The 21,752-nt window shown below is 39.4% G+C and overlaps 3 protein-coding genes across 3 annotated transcripts in view; 2 read left to right on the top strand and 1 right to left on the bottom strand.

Annotated features, from left to right (window-relative positions):
* LOC308189794 (tRNA selenocysteine 1-associated protein 1-like) overlaps nt 1–21,752 on the bottom strand; it is a 216,967-nt gene that overhangs the window by 25,359 nt on the left and 169,856 nt on the right. The window lies entirely within an intron of this gene.
* On the top strand, nt 6,843–12,165 carry LOC308189790 (uncharacterized protein). The gene is made up of 3 exons (XM_080580262.1): nt 6,843–7,811; nt 9,062–9,944; nt 11,482–12,165. Exons 1-2 carry the CDS (start codon nt 7,440–7,442, stop codon nt 9,191–9,193), a joined length of 504 nt encoding a protein of 167 aa, XP_080436388.1. The 5' UTR covers nt 6,843–7,439; the 3' UTR covers nt 9,194–9,944; nt 11,482–12,165.
* Nucleotides 9,239–18,861, top strand: LOC308189464 (uncharacterized protein; the record flags this gene model as incomplete). The annotated part of the gene is made up of 8 exons (XM_080579503.1): nt 9,239–9,248; nt 11,482–11,577; nt 11,917–12,093; nt 13,494–13,688; nt 16,647–16,707; nt 16,835–17,084; nt 17,611–17,656; nt 18,475–18,861. The coding sequence occupies 8 exons, from the start codon at nt 9,239–9,241 to the stop codon at nt 18,609–18,611; spliced, it is 972 nt and encodes a 323-aa protein (XP_080435629.1). The 3' UTR covers nt 18,612–18,861.

The following is a 21,752-nucleotide window of genomic DNA, read 5'->3' as shown; positions in this document are numbered from 1 at the left end:
TGTATAATTAAGTTTACAATCACTTCAGAGTTTACAAACATCTCAGATTTCCTGGACCATCTTTTCACCATCTGCCAAATTACAAGGGCATGGAGAAGTGAAGTATATCATAAATATTATCCAAATAACTAAAACCAAATCTGGTGTGAATTCTCAGTTATATTATAGCAATACACCTGTGATAAGGCATTAAGAAAGATCTGCCAGATTTGCAAGAGAGAGCCTGAAATTGTCAGCCACTAAATGAATGTTGCACGCAGCTGTCAGTGGGTGAAAGGAGATAGATTGTCTATTCATAATACTAGAATTCATAATGGTGGCGGGAGAAGGGTAGCCCGTGATGAGAAGCAATTATTTGCTGAGGCAATTATTTGCTGAGGCAATTATTTGCTGAGAAGCAGTTATTTGCTTGCGTGTTTTCCTGCTAAAGTGAACATGCGGTTGACGGAACACTTGTGCACTCAGGCTAAACTTCTGCAGTGGGTAGCAGTGATGTGGTATTTTTCTTATTTCAAGGAACTGTACCAGGCAGAATAGCTCTTGGTGTATTAAATGCCTAACTGGGGGAATTAATGTTTTTCTTTTTTACCTTTAAAACCAGCAATGAACCGTCGTTCACTCGAAGTAGATTTGTGAACTTACATAAAACATGTCTTATTCAAGGTTTCAAACTGAATGTAATATTTTTTAGAAAGACGCATTTTTATATACTTTAGAGATAGTGTGAATCCTATTACTAAGAGCTGGGAGATACTGTGAAATTAAAGCTGCAGCGTAAGCGATTTCCTGTTGGTATTGATTTGAACAATAGCATGCTTCCTAAGACTGTATTTTCTGATCCTTAAGACCGCAGGCGGAGCCATCGGTAAATCTTGTAGCCTTTAGGGTTTGTTTTCTGTCTGACAATTCAGTTAAGTCAGTTTTGCAGAACACGCAGTGGTCTGTGTTAAAAATTAACTCTGGTCTGTGAAAATGCTTTGAAAAGGGAAGTCAAACCCACTACTTGAAGTGCATCTAATGCACATGTAAAGCATTGGATCATATTTTAATGAATGAGATTATTGTAAGATTGACAAATTGTTTTTTTTTTGAGTGTGTTCTATTATTTGTGTAACTTTGAAGGGGGAAAATGTAGGGAATGTGAAGCCCAGAAGCCTGTATAATTAGTTGCTTAACACTTCGAATGTTAAATTAATGAATTAAGCTACTAAAAAAAAAAAAATCACAGTGTGGGCAGAGGAAAAGATAGGAGCATATTCTAGGAACATGGGTTATTTTAATTATGGTAGCATGAATTATTTTGTCATGAAGCTAACTGCCAAATTTTGAAATGGCATTCAGTCAGACTTTGGCTACTTATATATAGCTTTATGGATTTCGTTACTGTTTTCTGGTGATTTCCCTCTACAAGTTGAACGGTCTTCAGAATTTTCAAATTGCGTTCTCTGAGTGCCAAGACCGATGGGGTGAGGTTTATAGTTCTGTAATTTGTTTTCATCAATAAATATTGGAATTAATTTGGGTGGACGTAAGGATAAATTGATTGCTGTTTCCCTTTCAAAGCTGGAATCCCAGAATGCATTCCAGCCTCCACCTGTTAAGAGACTTGTGACACCAACAGTAAACCGTCAACCGATGCGTTATACGCGGTATTCTGAACCATCACCGACTTCAACTACTCAGTCCAGCAAAATTTGCCAGAGAGTAGACACAAAGTTCCAAGTGAGTACATTTTTGAGTCCTTATGTGCCTGGTTTTTTTTTCCAGTCTTGGAATGTTTCTCAAACCAATTGTTATCCTATCTTTGCAAAAAGTACTGATAGCATGTTTGAGGCGAGCTTTAAGGCAGTGGGAACCATTGTGAAATAGATTGAGCTTTTATGGATTTAATTCTGTTTTTGGAACACTCAGTGTCTTGTGGTTGTTTTCACGATGTCATGATGTGCTATTGAGTCATCCTGTTCTCAGTGAAAGAATATTAAAAGACAGAAATGTTTTCCTTTTATATTCTCATGTACACAAAGCTGTCACTGATGAAACATGCTCGTGTTCTGTGTAAACTATTCCAGGTGAGCTATGTGCTCCAAGTGAGAGTTCTGACAATGTGCTGAGTTATCGGTTTTGATTGCTTTGGAGTAGATGGAGTCTGATAAATTTTCCATAAAATTAAATGGGCATCTCTTTCTGCGAAAACATCTGTGTTTCCAGTATCGGTCTGAGTGTACAAATGACCACGTGTTAAGTGTATGGGCTTTTTAGGCTGGAAATCAAAGTGGACAGTAATACTGGTTGCTTATTGCTTTTAACTCTTTCAATCTCTGTATTGTTTAGCCAGCACAATCTCCATTTGGTAAAGTTCTAAAATGAATGTAGCAGCAACTGCTTAGTTTTTAGGGGGGTAGAGTTTTTTTTGTTTGTTTGTTTGTTGATAAATGATAGAAAACAGAAAAGTATGTCCCTTTTATGGGGCTGGTAAACACAAGTTTTGATGAAAACTCTCCCCCCTACACACACAATTTTTGTCATTTTGTTTAAAATAATTACTTTCTTTGTTAGAGGATTTGACAAATTTGATTTAGTGTTCTATCAGTTTGTCCTCAATGCTGAGTGAAGCAGTGATGCTTACTTTAGCCCCAAAATTTAACTGAACTGTACCCACAATGCTGAATTAGGGAACAACGTTAAGTAGGTGAGGTGTATTCAGTGCTATAAAATTAAAAATAAATAAATAAAATAAAAACCACAAAAAAACACATTAAGTGGTTGTTGGTACTTTGTGTATTCTGTACATATTCAGCTAAGTCTTGAACTAAACTTAACTTGCAGGGGATGAGAGAGAAGACTTTGCCTGCAGAACAGCGAGCAGAACCATCTGAAAGGTATGACATCTATTAATTTAAAACTTTCTTGAAGGAAGAAAGAAATCTCCTTTTTCAGTACGGTCTGCACCTGAAAGGTGGTGACAGTTCTCAGTAAAAGGAATGGGAAATCCAATGAAAATTTTGTATTTTGAGGCAGCTGCAAAGTCTGGATTGTGTTTGAAGATCAATATAACTTTGAGAAAATTGTTGTTTTTATGAAAGGAAGGAAGATGAGCAAGAATAAAACTACTGATACACCACTTTTTATCCCAAGTTTATCTTCTGAGTAGGATACGAAGATGGGAAACGAGGCACGTTATAATGCTGTATCCACAGAAAGGATCTTTGCTATTGGAGGCCTAATTTTTTCCTTCTACAGGAAATATGGCTCATTTTGTAGTTTAACTAAATCTGTAGTGTTACAAATTTTGCTTTGACAGATATTTCATGGTTTATAACTCAGTTTACTTATAACAAAATAATTTGTCCCTCCTAATGTTCCCTAGGGGAAAAGCTATTAGTTTTAGCTATTTAATTGCTTGCAGTTTGAAAGCTCTGTCCTAATGGGATGATTCTTTCTGAAGTATTCTTTAGAAGGTGAAGTAGGGGAAGTGAGTTACAGTTCAGGAGGATGTTTATTGATGTGTTTTTTTCTTTATTTTTTAAGCAAAAACATGGAGGAAGATTTATGATTTATTAATCTTTTTTTTAATACTCCTTTCATGATGAAGTTAATTGTCTGCTTTGAGTTCACATGAAGACCATGTGTTCTTTAGAATCATTTGAGGCCAAATGCTAACTCATCTCTAAAATAAAAAAAATCCAGCAGAATTAATTGAATTTCTTCTTGAGGAGACTGCTTTGTGTTATACTGCTTTCTTGGTTTAGGTCAAATGAGTTATCCTCCAGATAATATTGATGACTTTTCCTTCTGGGCAAATGGTGTTTTGGGTAATAATGCTTGAGTTAAGAGACTTTGCACTCGGTTTTTAGGGGGTCGCTCTTTTCAAAGAACAGTAGCAGGGAATTTTGTTGACTCTATGCTCATCTGCCAAGCAATTCTTAGGTGACCATGGGCATTCTTTGGCTTGCAGAAAGAACTCAACACTTTGTTTTGGCATCTAAAAGTTGGACTTCACAACAACCACCTTTTTAGGGGTGGAAGCGACTGGCTTTAAGGTTCTGGTACAGGTGCAATCAGGTGCTGGGTTTTAATTATGTTTTTTTCAAACTGTTCTAAATTGTCTCTGCTAGAACTCCTTTCTACTTCTCCATTTAGGAAGGAGATACAGAAAACTTATACTGCTTTTGATTTCGTTCACAAAGTTTATTGCAGTGCCCTACCTTTTGTTTGTAGGTAGTGGTGGTAGTGTTTTTTGTGATGCTGGTCTCTGTTGGGTGCCATGTTCTGGAGCAGGAGCACCACACTGATCTGCTGGCAAGAGTCCCTTTGGACAGTTGAGTTGGAATACTCAGTAAATCTCTGGCCCACCAATGCTATATATCTATGTGTGTGTGTGTGTGTATATATATATTTTATATCCTGAGTCCAATTGCAGATTAGACTTGCTTGAAGGCTGACAACTGTCTTTGCCCCCTTGAAGCTCACAGGTGTTAACAGAAAGAGGAATATGGGCTATTACGGGCAAGCGATAGTTGTCTGAATGAAGATCTATTTTGATGTAAGACTTTTTTCAGAATTCTAATGGATTGACAGTTTGGATTAGAGAAAAGTCTGAGCATATGCCTTAGGGATCTGTCTTCCTCTATGCAGTTACAGTGCTAAGCAGGCTGTTGTCAAGTATTTGACAAGTTTAGACCAGTTCTCCTCCTCAGTATTGTGGGAGTTTGACCTGGTGTCTTCCAGTGCGATCTAATGCACTTTTGTACTGACTGACTGATTGGCTGCAAGATAAGCTTTGATGTCACAGTTTTTCCAGGCATACTTCATTTTCTTGCCATAGTACTTTTGTTAGAGTTATTCCCTATTCCACTTCTGGTTTGGGTTATTTTTTCCCCATTTGCTCTTGGATTAGGATATCTTTCTGGTTTTGAGCTAGGCTTTTTGAAGTACCAGAAAAATGCCTTTGTATGCCTTACAAAAGGGATCTGTATTCATGTCTGAAAAGACTTCTGGAATGTTGGCATACCCAAACACCTCTGCTGTTCCTGCTGATGGCCACATGAAAGCCAGAGCTGCTTCTGAAGCTTAGGCCATATTACCTTGCCACACAAGTCTAAGGCGTCCCTATTCTATCAGAGCTGTTGGCAGTGTTTCCCATGTGTATGTGTGCATATGTGCACTCTTTCTGTATTTTTGTGAGCTGTTCTTTTATATCCCTGCAAAAGATACACGTGCATCGCAGAATCAGAGAACCAGTCCTATTTAAAGGAAGCACTGGAAAATAACAATCTAAATCAGCTCTTCTATTTCAGGTCTTCTGGCTTAGTCATTGTTCCCATGTGAACGGTGCACTTATGTATGTCCTTTTCATTGCTGCTGTTAATAAAGTTTTTCCTATTTAGAACATCAAGTATTTACCAGCGTTTAGCAACTTGTGAGACAGCTTTAGTTTTTTTCTGATCAGCAGGTTTCAATTCTAGGACTAATAACAGCTCTAATATCTTGAAAAAACAATTTGGCTGGTAATTTTTTTTTCTCTTGTTTCCCCCAACTTCTGTACTGTCGTGTGCTAGCAATGTGACCAGCTACAAATTCAGTACTGCTGCGTCCAATGGTCTGTCTTCAGGAGTGAGTAGCGGAGGCGGCAAAATGAGAAGGGAAAGAGGAATACACTATTTATCAAGAGCTGTACAAGAACAGGTAAGTGACTCTTAAATTAATTGCTGTCACTGAGCTTACTGAAGTAACTAGCTAAGTGTGTCAGTTTTATTGCATCATAGTAAATTATAACAATACCGCTTTATTTTTGCATTGTTTTTGTTTTCTTGTGGGTTTCAGAGCAGGCTCCAATTGATTTCCTGTGTTTGAATACCTGAACTTTGCTTATGTAATTGTGAAATTTTTAATTCTGTTACCTTGGAGATTCTTCAAACTATAACATTTCTCGTTAGCAATTGAATGAATGAGTCCTAAGAAGAGAAGTAATGTTTTGGTGAAGGTTTGTATAGTTTTTCTACAGGAATGATACTTGAAACGAGTGCCAAGTATAAAAAGAAAAAAAAAGCTTATTTTCCGGTTTCCTATTTAAGTCATACAGAAATATACAGGCCAAGAGTGTGAAAAAGAGTAGTAGAAGAGAGCATTCTCCATGTCTGCTAACGATGACTCAGTTTTTCATACTCACCAAACTCATTGTGAGAGAGTTTTTTTCTCATTTTAATAGGAAAAATCTATTCCATAAAACTATGACCATGAATATTCAGATTATTTTTTCTTTTACTGGATGTTATATAAGCTGCCTGTAAGTTAATTTCAGTATTTACGTTAACATTAAGTATTTAATTAATATTAAGTTAATATTAAGTATTTAAGTTAATTTAAGTTTCAAATCATTAAATGGGACTTCCGGATGATGCAATATAAAGAAATCGTAAACACTGTTGTTTATTCCTGTAACGCAAATAAAATAATGGTCCAAATATCAAAAGTTCCATAAACTTTTCAAATCAAAACTGTGAAACAGATGTAAGCTACAGGATGCACTGAATATCAGTAGTACCAACTTACATCCCTGCCTAGTCATTTCTAAGTAGATCATGATAGTACTGTACAAATTTTGGTCAGATTTTCTATGCCATTTAAAACATAACTCATCCAATCTTAGTAATCAAATAAAGTAAGTGGCAGGGATGAAAATTGAAGTTGTTAAGAGGCTGTTTTCTGATTTTTATATTTGCATCCTGATACATGGTATAGACTGTATTTACCAGAACACAATCTTCCGTGCTGCTAGTCTGACTTTCTTTGGTGCTTTTTGTGTTTAGTTTGGTTGTTGAACCTACCTGCTTCTTTAAACATTAGCTTTTTCCACGTTCACTGCTGTAGTGACTTTAGAAACTTTGGCAGCTATCCTGCCTAATTTTGCAAGAGGAACACTTTCTCACTTGTCTTGAGAGTGTACTCTTAATTGAAGCCATGCGAGGGTAGTTAGAAAGGATGATGCTTCTCCAGAGCTTTGATGACTAAAGTATAGAAAAGAAAGAAAAAAAATGTGATCTGTGCCTCTCTGTTCTGCACAGGTTTTGAGTTAACTTTCAGTGTTCTTGCTGTACAGTTGTTGAATAGAGTATAATGTGGAAGCAGGCCTGCCATAAATTAAAATGACGTGGTAGACAGAGGTGGGGAGATCGGGATTTCTTCTGGAAACTTGCTTTCTCTTAATTTGTATGGATTTTTGTTCTATTTAATTTTGTTAATAAATTGGGTGGGATGGGGTGAGAAAGTAGTATGTCTTGTATAAGAAAAATTAAAATTTGCAACTTTAGGAAGTGGAGGAACCAGTGCTACCGAAAATACCCCTACCCATCAGTGCTGCATCGCTGCCTCAGTTCAATTCTAGTTTCGTTGGTAGTAGCGCTGTCTCAGCGTCACCGAGCGCTGTTTCAACAGCAGCAATGAGCACGGCAACTCCAGCAGCTGCGACGGGCATGGCAAATCCATCAGAGGTGGAGGGCATGACAGATCCATCAGAGGTGGAGGGCATGACAGATCCATCAGAGGTGGAGGGCATGACAGATCCATCGGAGGTGGAGGACTTGACAGATCTATCAGAGGAGGAGGTGGAGGACATGATATATACAACGGCGACGTCGGGCATAACGTGTTCAACAGTGCCCTCAGGCTTGACATATCCAATAATGGCGGCGGGCATGCCATATCTACTGAAGACAAAGGACAAGGCAAAGTCAACAGTGGCAACGACAAGCGTGGCAAATTCAACGGAGGCGGCAGGCATGGCAGATGCAGCAGCGACGGCGGCGGGCAAGGTAAATCTTTATGCTATAAATAATGTTTACAATGAGTATACTGCTTTATTGCGAGTTGACTTTTTCTGTGGTGCTCATGAAACTAACAAATATTAGTTTCTACGCAGCTGAATGAATTGGGGTTGTATGCCAGTTTGGGCAAAAGGCATAAATGTTTTGATTCTGCTTCTCTCAGTCTTAGAGCCTGCCAACTCCCATTTAACGTGATTGTATAACTGCTTCAAATGCTGTGGAAGTCTGCGGGGGAAGGGGGGTGTGGACTTTATGCCAAGTTATTTATAGTGGTTTTGGCAGGGGTAGAGTTAATTTTCTTCGTAGTAGATGATGCTAGATGATGCTGTGTTGCAGATTTGTGAGCAAAACAGTGTTGGTAAGGCACTGGTGTTTTAGCTGTTGCTGAGCAGTGCTTACACAGTGACAAGTCCTTTTCTGTGTCTCACGCTGCCCTGCCAGCGAGGAGGTCGGGGATGCACAAGAGGCTGGGAGGGCACTCAGCCAGGACAGCGGAGCCCAGAGGACCGAAGGGATATTCCACACCATTTAGCATCGTGCTCAGCAATAAATGCTGGGGGAAAGAAGGGGAAGGAGTGGGGAGTATGTACAGGGTTATGGCATTTGTCTTTCCAGGTAGCCATTACATGCGATGAGTCATTAATGCTACCTCAAATTTAACAACTTTACTTCTTTACTTCCAGTTCTTTTCCCTGTTCCATTTGGAGGGAGTGAGCGAGTGGCTGTGTGGTGCTTAGTTGCCTGCAATGGTTAAACCACAACTTTATTTAAGTTATTAAATTAGAGGTAACGTGGTCATATAAGCCTCACATAGGATGAGCCTAGGGTGCAATAATTGGCATATTATTGCAATAAAATAAACATTAATCTGTTCCAGAGTACTTGAAATATTTTTTGTACGGTTTGAAGTAGATAGCTGCTTTAACATGTTGAGGTGTTTGCTGAAGTTCTTGGAGTATCATTGGGCTGAGTTTGCCGTTCTTCAGCTTCCTGGCTTGCTTTTCCGTGCATTTAGACCTAAGTAGCATCTCCAGCTTTTCCTCTCAGTTTCTGGAATTTGGTTTTGAAGATATTGTCCTATACCCACTTGGAAACTTCCCTGTGTTTTATTATTACTTTTATCTGCAAAATAACTCAAACATCAGGTTTTTCGACGTCACTGCGGGACTTCTGTTGGGTAGTGAATTCAGGTAGTTGTTGCTCTTAAATATAAACCTTTAATTCTTTTGAAAATACAGATACAACCAACAAGTACTGTTAGCAGTCCTGAGTTCGCGTTTTCATCTTCAGTTGTGAAATCTACTGAGGCAGAAGTGCTACCTACGTCTTCTGTAAGTAAAATAATAAAGGAGCTTGACTTTTTTTCTTAGGCATTTAGTAGGCTGTTGCAGAACACTAAAGCAGAATCTGCCTTGATGGAGAAAAGTATGTAGGCTTCTGGCTTATAATTTGTCATTCAGCATGCGTGCTACAAATGTGAAGAGCAGCTTTCAGATTTGGTTTTGTGTGTGCATTCGATTGAAGTTCCTGTGGCTTGAGAATCTGAAAAACCTCTCTTGTTCATAGCAGATTGGGTTTACATTTAGTGTTCCCGTTGTAAAATCGGCAGAACTTTCTGGACCCAGTGGTACTCCAGTGACGCCCTTTCTTACCCTAGGTAACTGAAACTTTAGCACTTCAGATCTGAAGTGCTGATCTTCCTTTTTTTCTTTATTAAATCTTCAATCTGTCCTGTCTGCGCATGCTAGCAATTCCAGGCAGTGTTGGACTTCTGCAGTATTTTTCCAGTGACAGATCTGCTTTTATAATTTTTGTTTTGTTTTGTTGCTTTTTGTTTTGCTTGTAATCATAAAGCATTGCAAAGTAAGTAGAATTTGTGAAGATTCTTATGTGAGAAGCATGAAAGCTGGAAATTCTTGTTTCTAACAAAAGTGAGTATAATCTGCTCTAACTAGGTCACATTGTGAAAGCTGTTTTTGTTTTCTTTTGTTTCAAAAGACACCACCACCTCAACCAACATCAACACACAGAAAGAGGAGGTCAAAGATTTTGCTGGTGGTCCCTTCACCACTGCCCACGTCTTAAAGGAAGGAAGCGTCTTAGACGTTCTAAAAAATCCTGGTGAGATAATGAACTCCTTTTAAAAAGATGCTGCAAAAAATACGCTAGCATTTTTTATTAAAAAAAAAACAACACACGACTTATGGTTAATAGAGTATCTGCTATAAATATGAATGTAGGAGAGCATTACATTAAGCGCTGCGTTTGTTAGGGTGCATCTGCCCCCTTCTATTCTAAGTGGTGTTTGTTGCTGGAAGTAAAACTGCAAGATGAAAAGCAGATGGGTTGCATCTCCTTTACGTGTTAGGATGTAATTGTAAATGAGGTACTAAGAGAATTAGCCAGATAATCGGTGTTTCATTTTAAGTAAATACAATTTGTGGAATTGAAAAGGAAATGTTTGTAAAACTCAACACTCCTGTCCCACCTTCAGCCCAGGTGAAGAAAGAATAGGAAAGAGCTTCAGTTCCAAATACACGGCGAAAGCTGCGAATCTTTGGGCCTTAGCTTACAATGGCTCCTGTGGATTAAAATTTAAACTGCAAACAGAAGTGGAGTGTTTTACGTTAAAAACCCTTTTCTGAATTTTGTTTTTAAGCAATTGCAATTGTTTTCAACAGTTTCATAAAGTGTGTCTGTGGAAAAGATATCTTTTAAGAAAAAGGGCTTTATTGAGTTTGATCTTTTCCCAAAAGTCTTCTTCTAACTTACATACTTGTTAAGAAGGCAGCACATTTCTCTACTGGAAAGAGCTAAGTGAGAGAAAATACATTGTGCATTTTGTTTAAGGAAAGACCTCTGAGTGAAGTGACATTCACTTTCTTTATCGGTTTAAAAGAAGCAGAATCTAAATCCACATTGTTCAAAGACTTCATTTTTGACTAAAAAAAAACCAACAAACAAACCACAAAACAACTATGTTCAAGGTAGATTTACAAGCAACTTGAGCTGCTGTTTAAGATGCATTTCCTTTAGTCTTTCTGTATTAGTAGCTTGTCTTTTCTGTTAAAATTGCCACCTTTTAAATAAGGAGTTGTCCTGTGTCCGATGCATTTTGAAAAAGATGATAGAAAATTAGACAGTTGTTCAATTGTCTTGAGTTTTTATTATTTAATTAATATTCAGCATCTGTGGGAAAATACCGTATGGATTGCTGCTCCGAGGACAAACTTCTGTACAGTTACTGGAGTAGATCTGAGTCATCTGCTACGGAAGGAGGAGCTTTAGAAATTTGATTCGATTGGGCATCGCGTCTTAATCAAATTGTATTATTTCCATTCCACGTTGGACTGTCAGAATTCAGTCAGCTACTGACTGTTTGTACTTGTATCGACCAGTGAAAATGTTGATTTAAAGCTTGCTTGGAAACAAAGAGTTAAATGAAGCTTTAACGAAATGTTCTGTTGTGACCCAGTGCAGCAGATGAAATTTCATCCGTTTCGATAAGATTTCTGGGGACTTCCTGTTGCGCTCGGTCTGAATGTCTAGTTGTAACCATTGGCACCTGAGTTGAAATTTTTGCCCTCTAGTAAAGTCACTTAGTTACACGTAGTGAGGTGCTGCGCTAACAGGAAGACTTTTTTTTCTTGCTTCCTAGACTTTGGATTGTTGAAAACACGCTCTTCTACGTCTGCACAACCTACAACAAGCACAGTGGTTTATACTAGGCCTGCAATAACAACTTTTTCTGCAGGTAAAGAGACTTCTAAACAAGCATCGTACTGGCAATCTGATACATGTGACCCTTTTCTGCAAAACAAAGACATAAAGGACAAATGTGTAACTTGTCAAGCTACTAAAGCGTCAACAGTTGAGAGTATGAAACAGACAGTAAGTTCAAGTCAATGCGACACCTCAAAGCCAGCAGCGCCCCCAGCAGGGATGCTGGGCTTTGGAGACAAATTCAAAACAGTACCTGGAACGTGGGATTGTGATACATGTCTTGTCCAAAACAAACCGGAAGCTACAAAATGTATAGCATGTGAGACACCAAAACCTGGAACGGGAGTAATGCCTGCTCTGACATGACCAGTGGTCACAGACAGCTCGGTGACAGTGACATCCTCCTCGAGCAGCACTGACACAACAGCCACTCTGGGCTTTGGAGACAAATTTAAGAAGGCGAAAGGCTCTTGGGACTGTGGAATATGCCTTGTACCAAATAAGACGGAAGATAACAAATGTGTAGCCTGTCAGTCTGAGAAACCAGGTATGGTCCTTTTTTTCCTGTTGTTTCCATCCTAGCCTCTGTGAATCTTGTACAGAATAAAAGTACGTTGCATATATGGAATATTTTAAGCAACACGATTCCCAGGTACGGTTGATGGGTTAGCGGCTGTCTGCAGGATTGGTTTACAGGCACTTCAGAGGTCTCAGCCCAGGTTCCAGCCTGTCGCATAAATTGAACTGATTGTGAAATGTATTAGTACGGAGCTGGATCAATGCAGATACCCCCGGCTTTGCAGCTGGTGAGGGAAGATGGCTGAAGTGGGTGACTTAATTTAAAAACAACATAGTGATTTTTCACTGGCGAAAATGAGAACTCCATAGAAAGAGTTAAAAATGACTGCGTTTTTCTCTTTCAAAAAATAAGTAAAAAAAATTACAGAATGTGGCCAAAATGCCTCTACTCACCGTTTGTATGTAATTGAGGGGAGATGTGAAGCCAGATTTCAAGACAGTGTAGTCTTAACTAGTCTTAAGCTAAAGCAGAGAGATGCCTATGAAGGTCAGTGGTAGGCTTCAAGAAAGCGAGTGACCCGCTGGGTAACTTCTTCAGGGCAGTACTGGGTTGTTTCCCATTGTGTGTGACCGTAATTGATTTTGAGCGTGGTTGTATTGTTTTTAAAATACGATTCTAATTCTAACTTTGACTCTAAATGTCATTTAACATGCCATTACATCGAAAAACACCTCTGCAAATATATCGTGGAAGAAACAAATTAAGATGGACTAGACCGGGCTTTTGTAGTCATCCTGTGCGGTAAGACTGAAATTTCATGAGGTAAGATAATGGATTTCAGACAGAGTTGATTCTCTTGGACTTCCAACCTCTGAGCGGTCAGTCGGCATCTTTGTCTGAGGCTCTTGCCATTGCAAGGAGGAATTTTGGAAATGAGGGCTTTACTGTGACCATGGTGCAGTGAATTGCACGGTTACGTTGCACTTGTCAAGAGGAAGAGCGATGCAAGTAATCCTAGGATAAAAGTTTTCTGCGTGTGCTGTGGAAGGGAAGACCCATTCTTGTCTTTCCGGTTTTGAATTTGAAGCGTTATCTTCTGCTTCTCTCTTAAAAGGCACCTTTTTTTTAAAAGGCACCTGTCAGGCCTCTTTATGGAGGTTACACTGTCGTCAACAGCAGCAGAAGCTTGTGTGCTGAACAGAGTTGTGTGTTGTTTGGAAGCTTTGAGTTCCACTCTGGTTTTTTTGTTTGTTTCTTTGTTTCTTTGTGGGTTTTTGGTGGCTTTTATTTTTTTCAGGGGCGGGGGGGGGAGTTGCGGAGTAGTTTTGAACATTTCTGTGGGATTTGACAAATCAAATTTAAAAGTTAATGTTCATTTTATAGTTCATGTTCAAACAGGATGGTTAACTGTCTTGTTTGTCTCACAGAGGGTCCAACACCTGTGACCAGTAGCAGTGCATCTGCATTTTCTGCTCCTTCTGGAGAATTTCTGGATTTAGACAAATTCAAGAAGCCGGAAGGAAGCTGGGATTGGGAGACCTGCTTGGTTCAAAACAAAGCAGAGGCCACGAAGTGTGTAGCCTGTGAAAGTGCAAAGCCAAGCACCAAAGCAGAGCTCAAAGGTAATACTTCATGATTAAAACGAGGATGCATATTCTGTGATTTATTTTTTGGTTTGCTCTGATTTTTTTTATTTTCTTACCTGTTAAGCACAATTATTTTTTCCTTTGAGGTGTGGCAAAATTATTTGTTTTTCCTGTAGGAATATTGCCTAGATAACATCTGTTTCCACACTTTTCCCCAAGAATAAGTTTATCCTTTTTAGAGAAAAGCTTTCATTAATGACGTGCTTGTTCTTTACATGCCCTACACGTTGTTCATTTGGAGTTCAGACTAAAAACATGATCTTTCAAAGAAGTTCGTATACTTTTTAAAGCCAGGTGGTGGGCAGAAAACACAATTGTGAAAAGTTTTATGTAGAGAGGAAGCATGGGGTTTTCTTGTTTGTTTTACTGTTTGGTGGGTTGTTTTTTAAACAGTTTTGACTGGAAAGATCAGGACTAGAATGTAGTTCAAACCTTCATGTACTGTTCAGAGGTACCGGTTAATACTGGTTCAGATAATTACAGATAATTACAGCCAGCTCTTGGTGTTTGTGACCAATAAAGTTTGTGGCTCCAAAAGGAGTGGGTTAGTGCTAACTGATTAACTGCTGTATATGCAGAAATATGGAATCTGATTACTTACGCAGAGAGCACTTAAAATGTATTGTTTTGCCTGCTCTCAGTGAGTTGCATCTTAATGCTACCAAGGAATAAGCTTTTTGCTTCTGGCCCAAGTTTTTTAATTTGGTGAAAGCCTTTTCTGTGCACGTGCACATGCCAGAGAGGTTGCTTAAGTAATAGAAGCTATAGTAGCTGCTATCTTCTGTTTTTTGTAGAAGACAGAAATTGAATTCGTTAGCTTTGTAACTGTTATGCATACCAGAATTGGTTTTCTCCCTTTTGAAAATAGTAGAGGGTTATGCCTATGTCAGATTTGGTGAGCAAGGTGATCAGATGAGGGCACTGCAAGACTGCCAGAACGCACCAGCCCTGGGGGGAAAAGGAATCCAGCTGAGCATAGGAATTTCTAAAAGGTAACCAAGGAGTTGTGCATTGATACAGTTATTCTAAATAATCAGATTCTCGTAGCTCTGCCTTTGGAAAGTCTGTGGCCCTTGCTGTAGTGGCTGTACACAGGATGCAGTCTACAAAACCAGAAATGCAGAAGTCCTATGTTTTGACTCCCTGGATTCATCAACCTGCTTCAGGATGGCTGGGGGAATCCAACTGTTAAGTCTAGCCAGACAGCGCAACTTGGGCTTAGCTGCCATTGTAACCAGCCTTGTTTCTCAACAGTAGCAAAGCTGAATGCATTGGAAAATATTTTCAGGTTTGGGCCTGCATAAGGTAGAAGGGACAACAAGTGGTTTTATATGCTAGGGAGTTCTTGTTCTTAGAGCTTTCCCTCTAGTTTGAGAGAAGCACATAACTAGTTTTACAGTGGGTTGACAGGAAAGAAGTGGGGGGGAAAAATGGGAACGCAGGGAGAAAGCCAAAGGCGTTATTACTAGAACAGGTTTAGAATGCTATTCTTTGCTTTTCATGAGCTTAGGGCAATGGGGAGTTTAAAGCTTAGCACTTCCTGAGAGGGTTTCTTACTCTACCGGCTCAGTTCTATCACTTATTTAAGGCAATTCAGGTCTCTGAACGGTTAAAGAATTGATACCAAATTTGATGAACTTTGATCCAGGATACTGACAAAACAGGACTTCATATAAACAATTTCAGTATGTTCATGAGGTTAGCTTGTGTGTTCTGTTAAATAGTAAAAAATGACACTTCTGTTTCTGTTTACCTAGCATAATTCTGCAAATGTTGCCTCCTTCTGCTTTAGAATGGAAATGCTCTTCTCCAAGAGAGCACTGTCCAAACTTCTTTGCCAAAATTTTTTGATTAAATTAATATTGTTTTATTTTGAAAACAAGAATAAGCCACAAACATGTTTTCTTGCTTCGGCTATCCAGAAGAACGTCAACAGTATTTTCAGATTTTCCTTCCCTACGCAACTGTATGTAGGAAGAGTGCAGTTGGAAGCAGAAGACGTAAGATGATGTATCTTCTGTTTGTTTACTACAGTAACAAGACAATGGATTACCTCTTTATTAGAACTTGTGTAGCTTTGCAGTATTGAAACAAATGTAGGTATTAAAATACACATCAGTAATACGTTTCTGAATGGCTGAGTACCGTGCTCTCTTAGCATTGCAATACCCAGCCATTGGATTAGTTTGTCCCTCATGTTTGCTTAGTTTGGAAGCTATTTCAGAATGCCTTCAGCTTGTATTCTTCCCCAAAAGCATAGAACTCACTTCTCTGCATCCCCAATTCAAGTCAGAGAAACTGGGCACTGCAAACACAGGAGGTCTGCCTGTACAGAATCAGTGAAGACAAGTCTAAACAGCGGATTTTTTTGAATATGCAGCTGGGTTATCTGAATGTTCTTTATGCAGTGTACCTCAGTTTTAGTACAGATAGCACTTGTCTTTGTTCTTGTCATTAGTCTGAAGCTGCCCCTGAGAAAATCTTGAAAGGGAAAGTAGTGAAAGCTAATCAGCTGGCCCTTTCTTCTTAAGAACCAGTGTATTTTGTAATTCTCCCACTAATAATAAGGCGTCATGCTGGAGAATGGCGATTGTGTTGTTAAGCAAGACTGACTTCACCTGAGCGGTATAGTTGGCAGCTGTTGAATGTTTAATGGACTTTAAACAAACAAAAAAACTGAGCAGGTGGAGGTAGACATGGCAAACTGACAGGCAGCGTCAGATGCTTCTTTGAAATGGATAATCTGACTCCATTCACTTCTTTCTGGAAATAAGATCTAGTAATTAACCAAACAAAAGATAGAAGGGTTAAGACTGCATCTTTAAAGCAGCTGTGCTTGATAAATGTCTCTGGTCTTAAATCAATCTTTAGCAAAGCACAGAGACTTAGCAGCAGCTTGCTTATGCCAACGCTAAAAATACTTGATGTGTACAGGTAACCATGTCAAGGCTCTGGAGTTAATCCATGAGAACAATTCCTTCTGGTATTGGCAAAGGTGAGGATGCTTGCTTCTATAGAAATGAGGTTTTGAGCTGTGACTTAAGCTGTCACTTAGGTGACTGTTTAGGAAAGCTTCCTTTTAAGCTTTGAAGTATGTAAGCTGACAAATTGTTTAAGTTCAGAACTGGGTCTACAGTCTCTTGTTCTCTGACTGTATGCAACTTCTCATGTTTCAGACTGAAAGCAGAATTGCAGCGGTACCAGTCATACAACTATAATGATTATTGCCAAGATTACCAGAACTACCACTCGCAGAGGAGTTACGATGCTTACGCTGACTACAACTACAGCTCCTATGCTCCCTATGACAGCATGCAAGCTGTTGGAGACTGCTCTTTAGGAGATTCTTTAATGGCTCCAGCTGTTTTTGAGGTAAAGATAGTGCACGCTTGCTGTAAAGAAAATATTTCACAGATAGTATGTTGTACAGATTTGTGTGAATCAGCAAAAAGAATCCGAAGTTGAAAACATGCTTTCTGCTTAGTGTGAAGTTAAAAGAGCAGATTCCATTCAGAGGTGTTTGTATTTAAGTGCTTAAATAGTAAATCCATAGAGTTAGTGATTTATACACCATTATTTGTTCACGCATACCAAAGAATGGTTTTGACAGCATAATTGCGTACGCTTCTTCTGTTCCTGTTCTTCTGATTTGCTTTGCTTAAAGCAAATTAAACAGTTGTTGTAAGTGGTCTTATCGTGGTCAATTTATTAGTTGTGACCTCCGGAGGTCCCTTCCAACCTGTACTGTAATATTGGCTTTCTTCTAAAAATAAATAGATAAAATGCCATCTATCCTTGTAGTTGTAGGAAGAAGGAATGGGTTGAGACTGCAGCACTTTGAATCTGTGATGCTTTCTGAAATGAGTTATGATTAAACTTAGCCTTTTCTGTCTTTCAGGAATCTTCAGTTATGACTGCAATCGGTGATGACCTAATTACTGACGGTAATAAGGGTTCTATCATTGTCACTTGAGTTTAGCCATCCTTGTGCCTTTTAACAATACAAGCCAACCTCTACTGGATGAAGAACATCTTGAAAATTCAGCTGAGGTCAAACCTCTGTGGGGTTGATCTGCAATCAGCTGGGGTTTTAAAGCTGATACAGCATACACTGACCACATCAAGTAAAACGGGACACTGTCAATGCTTCGCAGCAGGTTTCTTGTACCTGTGCCTTCATTCCCATTTGAAAATGGTCTAAGACAGAATTTTGTTCTTTGTATTGGTTCCGCTAAACAGATTTTATATTAGAAACTCAGTAATATGCAAAAGCTTTGTTCTCCACCCTGAGGTAAAAGCTTATGTTGCAGATTCCAAAAGGAGGATTCAGCTTGCACTTACAAATACGGTACAAAACATATTTGTGTCCTGGAAGGTTTGCAAAGTTCCTCACGTGGAGGCATTTTGTGTTAGTGTTTAGAAACTATCCTATGTAACGTGTATTGCCGGAGAAGTGAATTAAATGACTCTTGGGAGGGTTTCATGGCTGATTATCCTTAAACGTTATCTTTACTATCTTAAACATTGTCTTTGTCTTTATCTTGAAAGACGGTTCTAGTCCCAGCCTTCTAATATACAAATTCCCAAAAGTTGGAGTTGTGAGGCTCAAACTTTTAGAGGACTAAATACCTCACTAAAATTAGTAGATCTAATAGCTTATTACACTTAGCTTAAAATACATTTTATTAGCCATTTCACATGAAGTTTTTTTGTGCGCATGCCTCAGATTTGATACTTGGACTTACCAGGCTTTTATTTTCAGATCCACAGCTCTACTTGGATGTTGATGAAATGAACAGACAATTCACGGAGACAAGCGAAGAACTCTACGATTCACTCATGAATTGTCACTGGCAACCTCTGGATACGGTCACTTCTGAAATCCCCTCTGCTATTTAAGTGTCTTCTAGAGCATGACCGTTAGGACCAAAGTGCTAAAACTACATTTCTTCTACATTATTCTAGCTCATAAGTTTTAAAGCACAATGATAGGTTGGGTTTTTTTTGCTATGCTTTTGACAGTTTCTGTAATCTTTTTGTTCATCACTCCCTTCTTGGAGCATCATGAAGTCATGTAAATATTCGAGAAATGTAAAGAGGTAAATGGGGTCTAAAGGTAGACTTGCCGGTGTAAATAAAAAATTTGTTTCTGCAAACCTGCCAGCAAGGGATTTTACTTGTACCTGTGTGCAGCACGTTCTCTTCCGGCTTATGGAATTTAACAAGGTAGTAAGGGTATTTCATCTGTCTTTATTTTTATATGGGCATTAGGACACAAGCAAAATCTAGCTTTCCCTTGTTTTCCTGGTTCCTTAGGTAAGCGACAAGCCAAGCCTTTCATGTGCTTGCTTAGACTGGAAGTATGTATGGGAGACACTCACAGGCCTTGCTATGGAAACACCTGTGCCCACTTTTTCCTGCAGGCTGCTGGCTCTAACTGTACTACTGATATATGCTAGGTCAGCTAAAATTGGCTTATAAATACGGTATGTTAAGCATATGGAAGTGTAGACTTCAACTGCCATAGCTACAAACATCCCGTGGAATGAGGATGATGTCTGCTGGCACTCTCTGCATCACCCTTGCCCTTCTTACTGTTAGACTTCTCAGCTGACGCTTTACAGCGAAGAAATTGCTACAACATAATCCGTGTTCTTAAACCTAAAAAAAAAAATCTTGGAGAAAACAACTTGCTGGTTTTCCCTCCTTGCTGGCAAGGAGAAAAATAGTCCACCAGGAACAACAAAAAAATCCTACTAACAGCTCCTTAAGTTATACCCTCTGCTACCCTCTCTGATTGCTCTGGTCTTCCTTCATTCGTGGTAATGAAGTTTTTAAAGCTCTGGTAGAAGGATGACAGTACTCAAGTCAAAGGAGATGAGAGCAATGAGGAAAGCTTTGCTTTAAGCTAGAGCAGTCTTGCGAGTTGCTGCCTTTATGCTGTTCTTATCTTGAAGGGTACAGAGTCTTTTCCAGTCATAGGGACTCCATAACCCTATGAGTATGGAGAAATAGTTGCTAATTAACAGTGTGTATAATAAGTAAGTGAGGCTGGAAACAAAAGAATATTCCTCCAAGAAAAAAAAGGAAGCAGAAATTACTGTACTTAATAGCTGGGGAAGCTGTTAAAGCTAGTTGACACAGTTCTGGTACTGCCGTGTGTGTTTTGGGGGCAACATAAACCATAATTGCTGTGATGGCAGGTAAGAATCCAATTCTTTTTTATGGCTTAGTGTAGTTAGTGAAAGCAGTGGTCCTAAGCTGCATGCTGTTCTTAAATGTAATGCAAATTCTCTTTTGTGACTCCTCAGTACTTCCAGGTTACTTGTAGCTGATCACCAGCAACTGCTTCTGTTAGCTATTAGCTGTTGGGTTTTTGCTAGGAATACTTTCAGTCCTGAGTTGAAATGATGACATCCTGAAACAGAAGAGGCTCTTGGAGTATTGTAGGAAGCACATTCTTCCTGGTTCTAGTGCAGGTGTACACGTAGGAGGAGACAGAAGGCAAAGAACCTCACATAGGTGGAGGGGGTGAGGTGGCATCACAGTTAGAGCTGTTGCAGTTAACTCTTCCCAAAGCATGAAAGCAACGTGGCTGGAAACAGGGATTTGTTGGGTTGCTTCTTTGTGTGAGCCAGGGAGTCTTTTGAGGGGCAGATTAATAAGAATATGACACAAGGTAGAGGTGGAATAGATGAAGCAAAGAATCTGGGTGGGAAAAGGGTTGCTTGTACGTGTCTATGGAATTGTTTCAGGGGACTGAGCTGGGGCAAATTCAAGATAATAGATGCAGCCTCCTTGAATTTGGATGGCAGTGCTGAAGCTTCAAAACCTTACAAGGTTTGATGCCACTTCAATTGTAGTGCATAGCTGTGGTACTTGAGCTCAGAAGCGCAAACTGCACAGGATTTTTTTATCTATTTTCTTCAACGTGAGCAGCAAAACATCTTCCAGGAATGTGCCTGGGTGCCACGCTGCTTTGACACGGCTTGCTTTGCCTCACCAAACACAGTAGTTAGGTTGCATCGAGTACTTTGTGGAAACATTCATTGTGTTGTCACCCAGAAATGGGATGCTACAGATATGTGTTGGCCCGGCAGTATCAGTGCTGGTTTTTGGCCTTTGAGAGGTTGGTCCATAACATGTGACCTGTGTAATGAGGGGCCCACATAGATTGGTGACTTCATTAAGTCTGATACTGTGGTGGTGTGTGACCCAAGGCCCTGAACGTCAGAAAATCAGGCTGTGGCCACCTATTTTATGCAGACTTTGCCTATTAACAAGGTCTCTACACTGTACGTTAGAGACGTGCGCCTCCTTTTCCGGACTAGATAGCGAAAATACCAGTTTTGTAGTTCAGTGAATGAGATTGGTTGGGCTGTTTGTTCTCCAGAGCTGAAAAATGTTGGGAGTGTATTCTCTTGGAGTCCACAGAAATGAAAATGATGAGAGGAAGAGAACGTCGGTTGCAGCCCGCGTGCTGCTGTTATAAAGTAGTTCTCTGATGTCTTTTTCCCTCTGCTGAGACTTATCAGCCTATCGTCCTTTCCTGTTAGGAGCGCATACCTGGCTTGGGATGGTGTGCGCAGGGCAGATTCTTTACCGTAAGAGCACAGTGAATGCCAGACTTCTTCCTGTACTGCCGTGTTAACCGTGAGTCACAAATTCAGGAAGCAGTGATTGCATCGGAACTGCTAGAATGCTTTGCGGAGTCTTTTTACTGGGTAAACTTCACAGCTGCAGTTACAACTTCCAGCCTGTGTTAGCTGAACACATCGTACTGGTGCCCGCCATCAGTTTGACAAAGATGGGATTGCAGTAGGGACTTGCTTTTTTCCTTCTTTTTAATTAAACAAGTCTTTGAAGCAACTTTTCCAACACTGCCATACTTCACTTCTTCCAGTTATTTTCTGTTTTACTTAGCTGAAATGGTTTTTTTTCTTCCAAGCTTGAGGAAGTTTTCTACAAGAATGTCCCGTAATGATTTCATAAACGCTTTTCGTTGTACCTAGCTGCAACAGAGAGTGCTTTTATTCAAAA

The sequence above is a fragment of the Anser brachyrhynchus genome, assembly GCF_964034855.1.
Source record: "Anser brachyrhynchus genome assembly, chromosome: 2".
Taxonomy (NCBI): Eukaryota; Metazoa; Chordata; class Aves; order Anseriformes; family Anatidae; genus Anser; species Anser brachyrhynchus.
Note: the sequence above shows the minus strand (reverse complement) of the source record. Positions and strands in the feature narration are given on the sequence as shown.

Excerpts from the sequence above, each read along its gene's own strand:
- LOC308189790 (XM_080580262.1), top strand. The coding sequence starts at position 7,440 with ATGAGCACGGCAACTCCAGCAGCTGCGACGGGCATGGCAAATCCATCA. Across the intron at positions 7,812-9,061 it reads CAGCGACGGCGGCGGGCAAG|ATACAACCAACAAGTACTGT; the intron begins GTAAATCTTTAT and ends TTGAAAATACAG.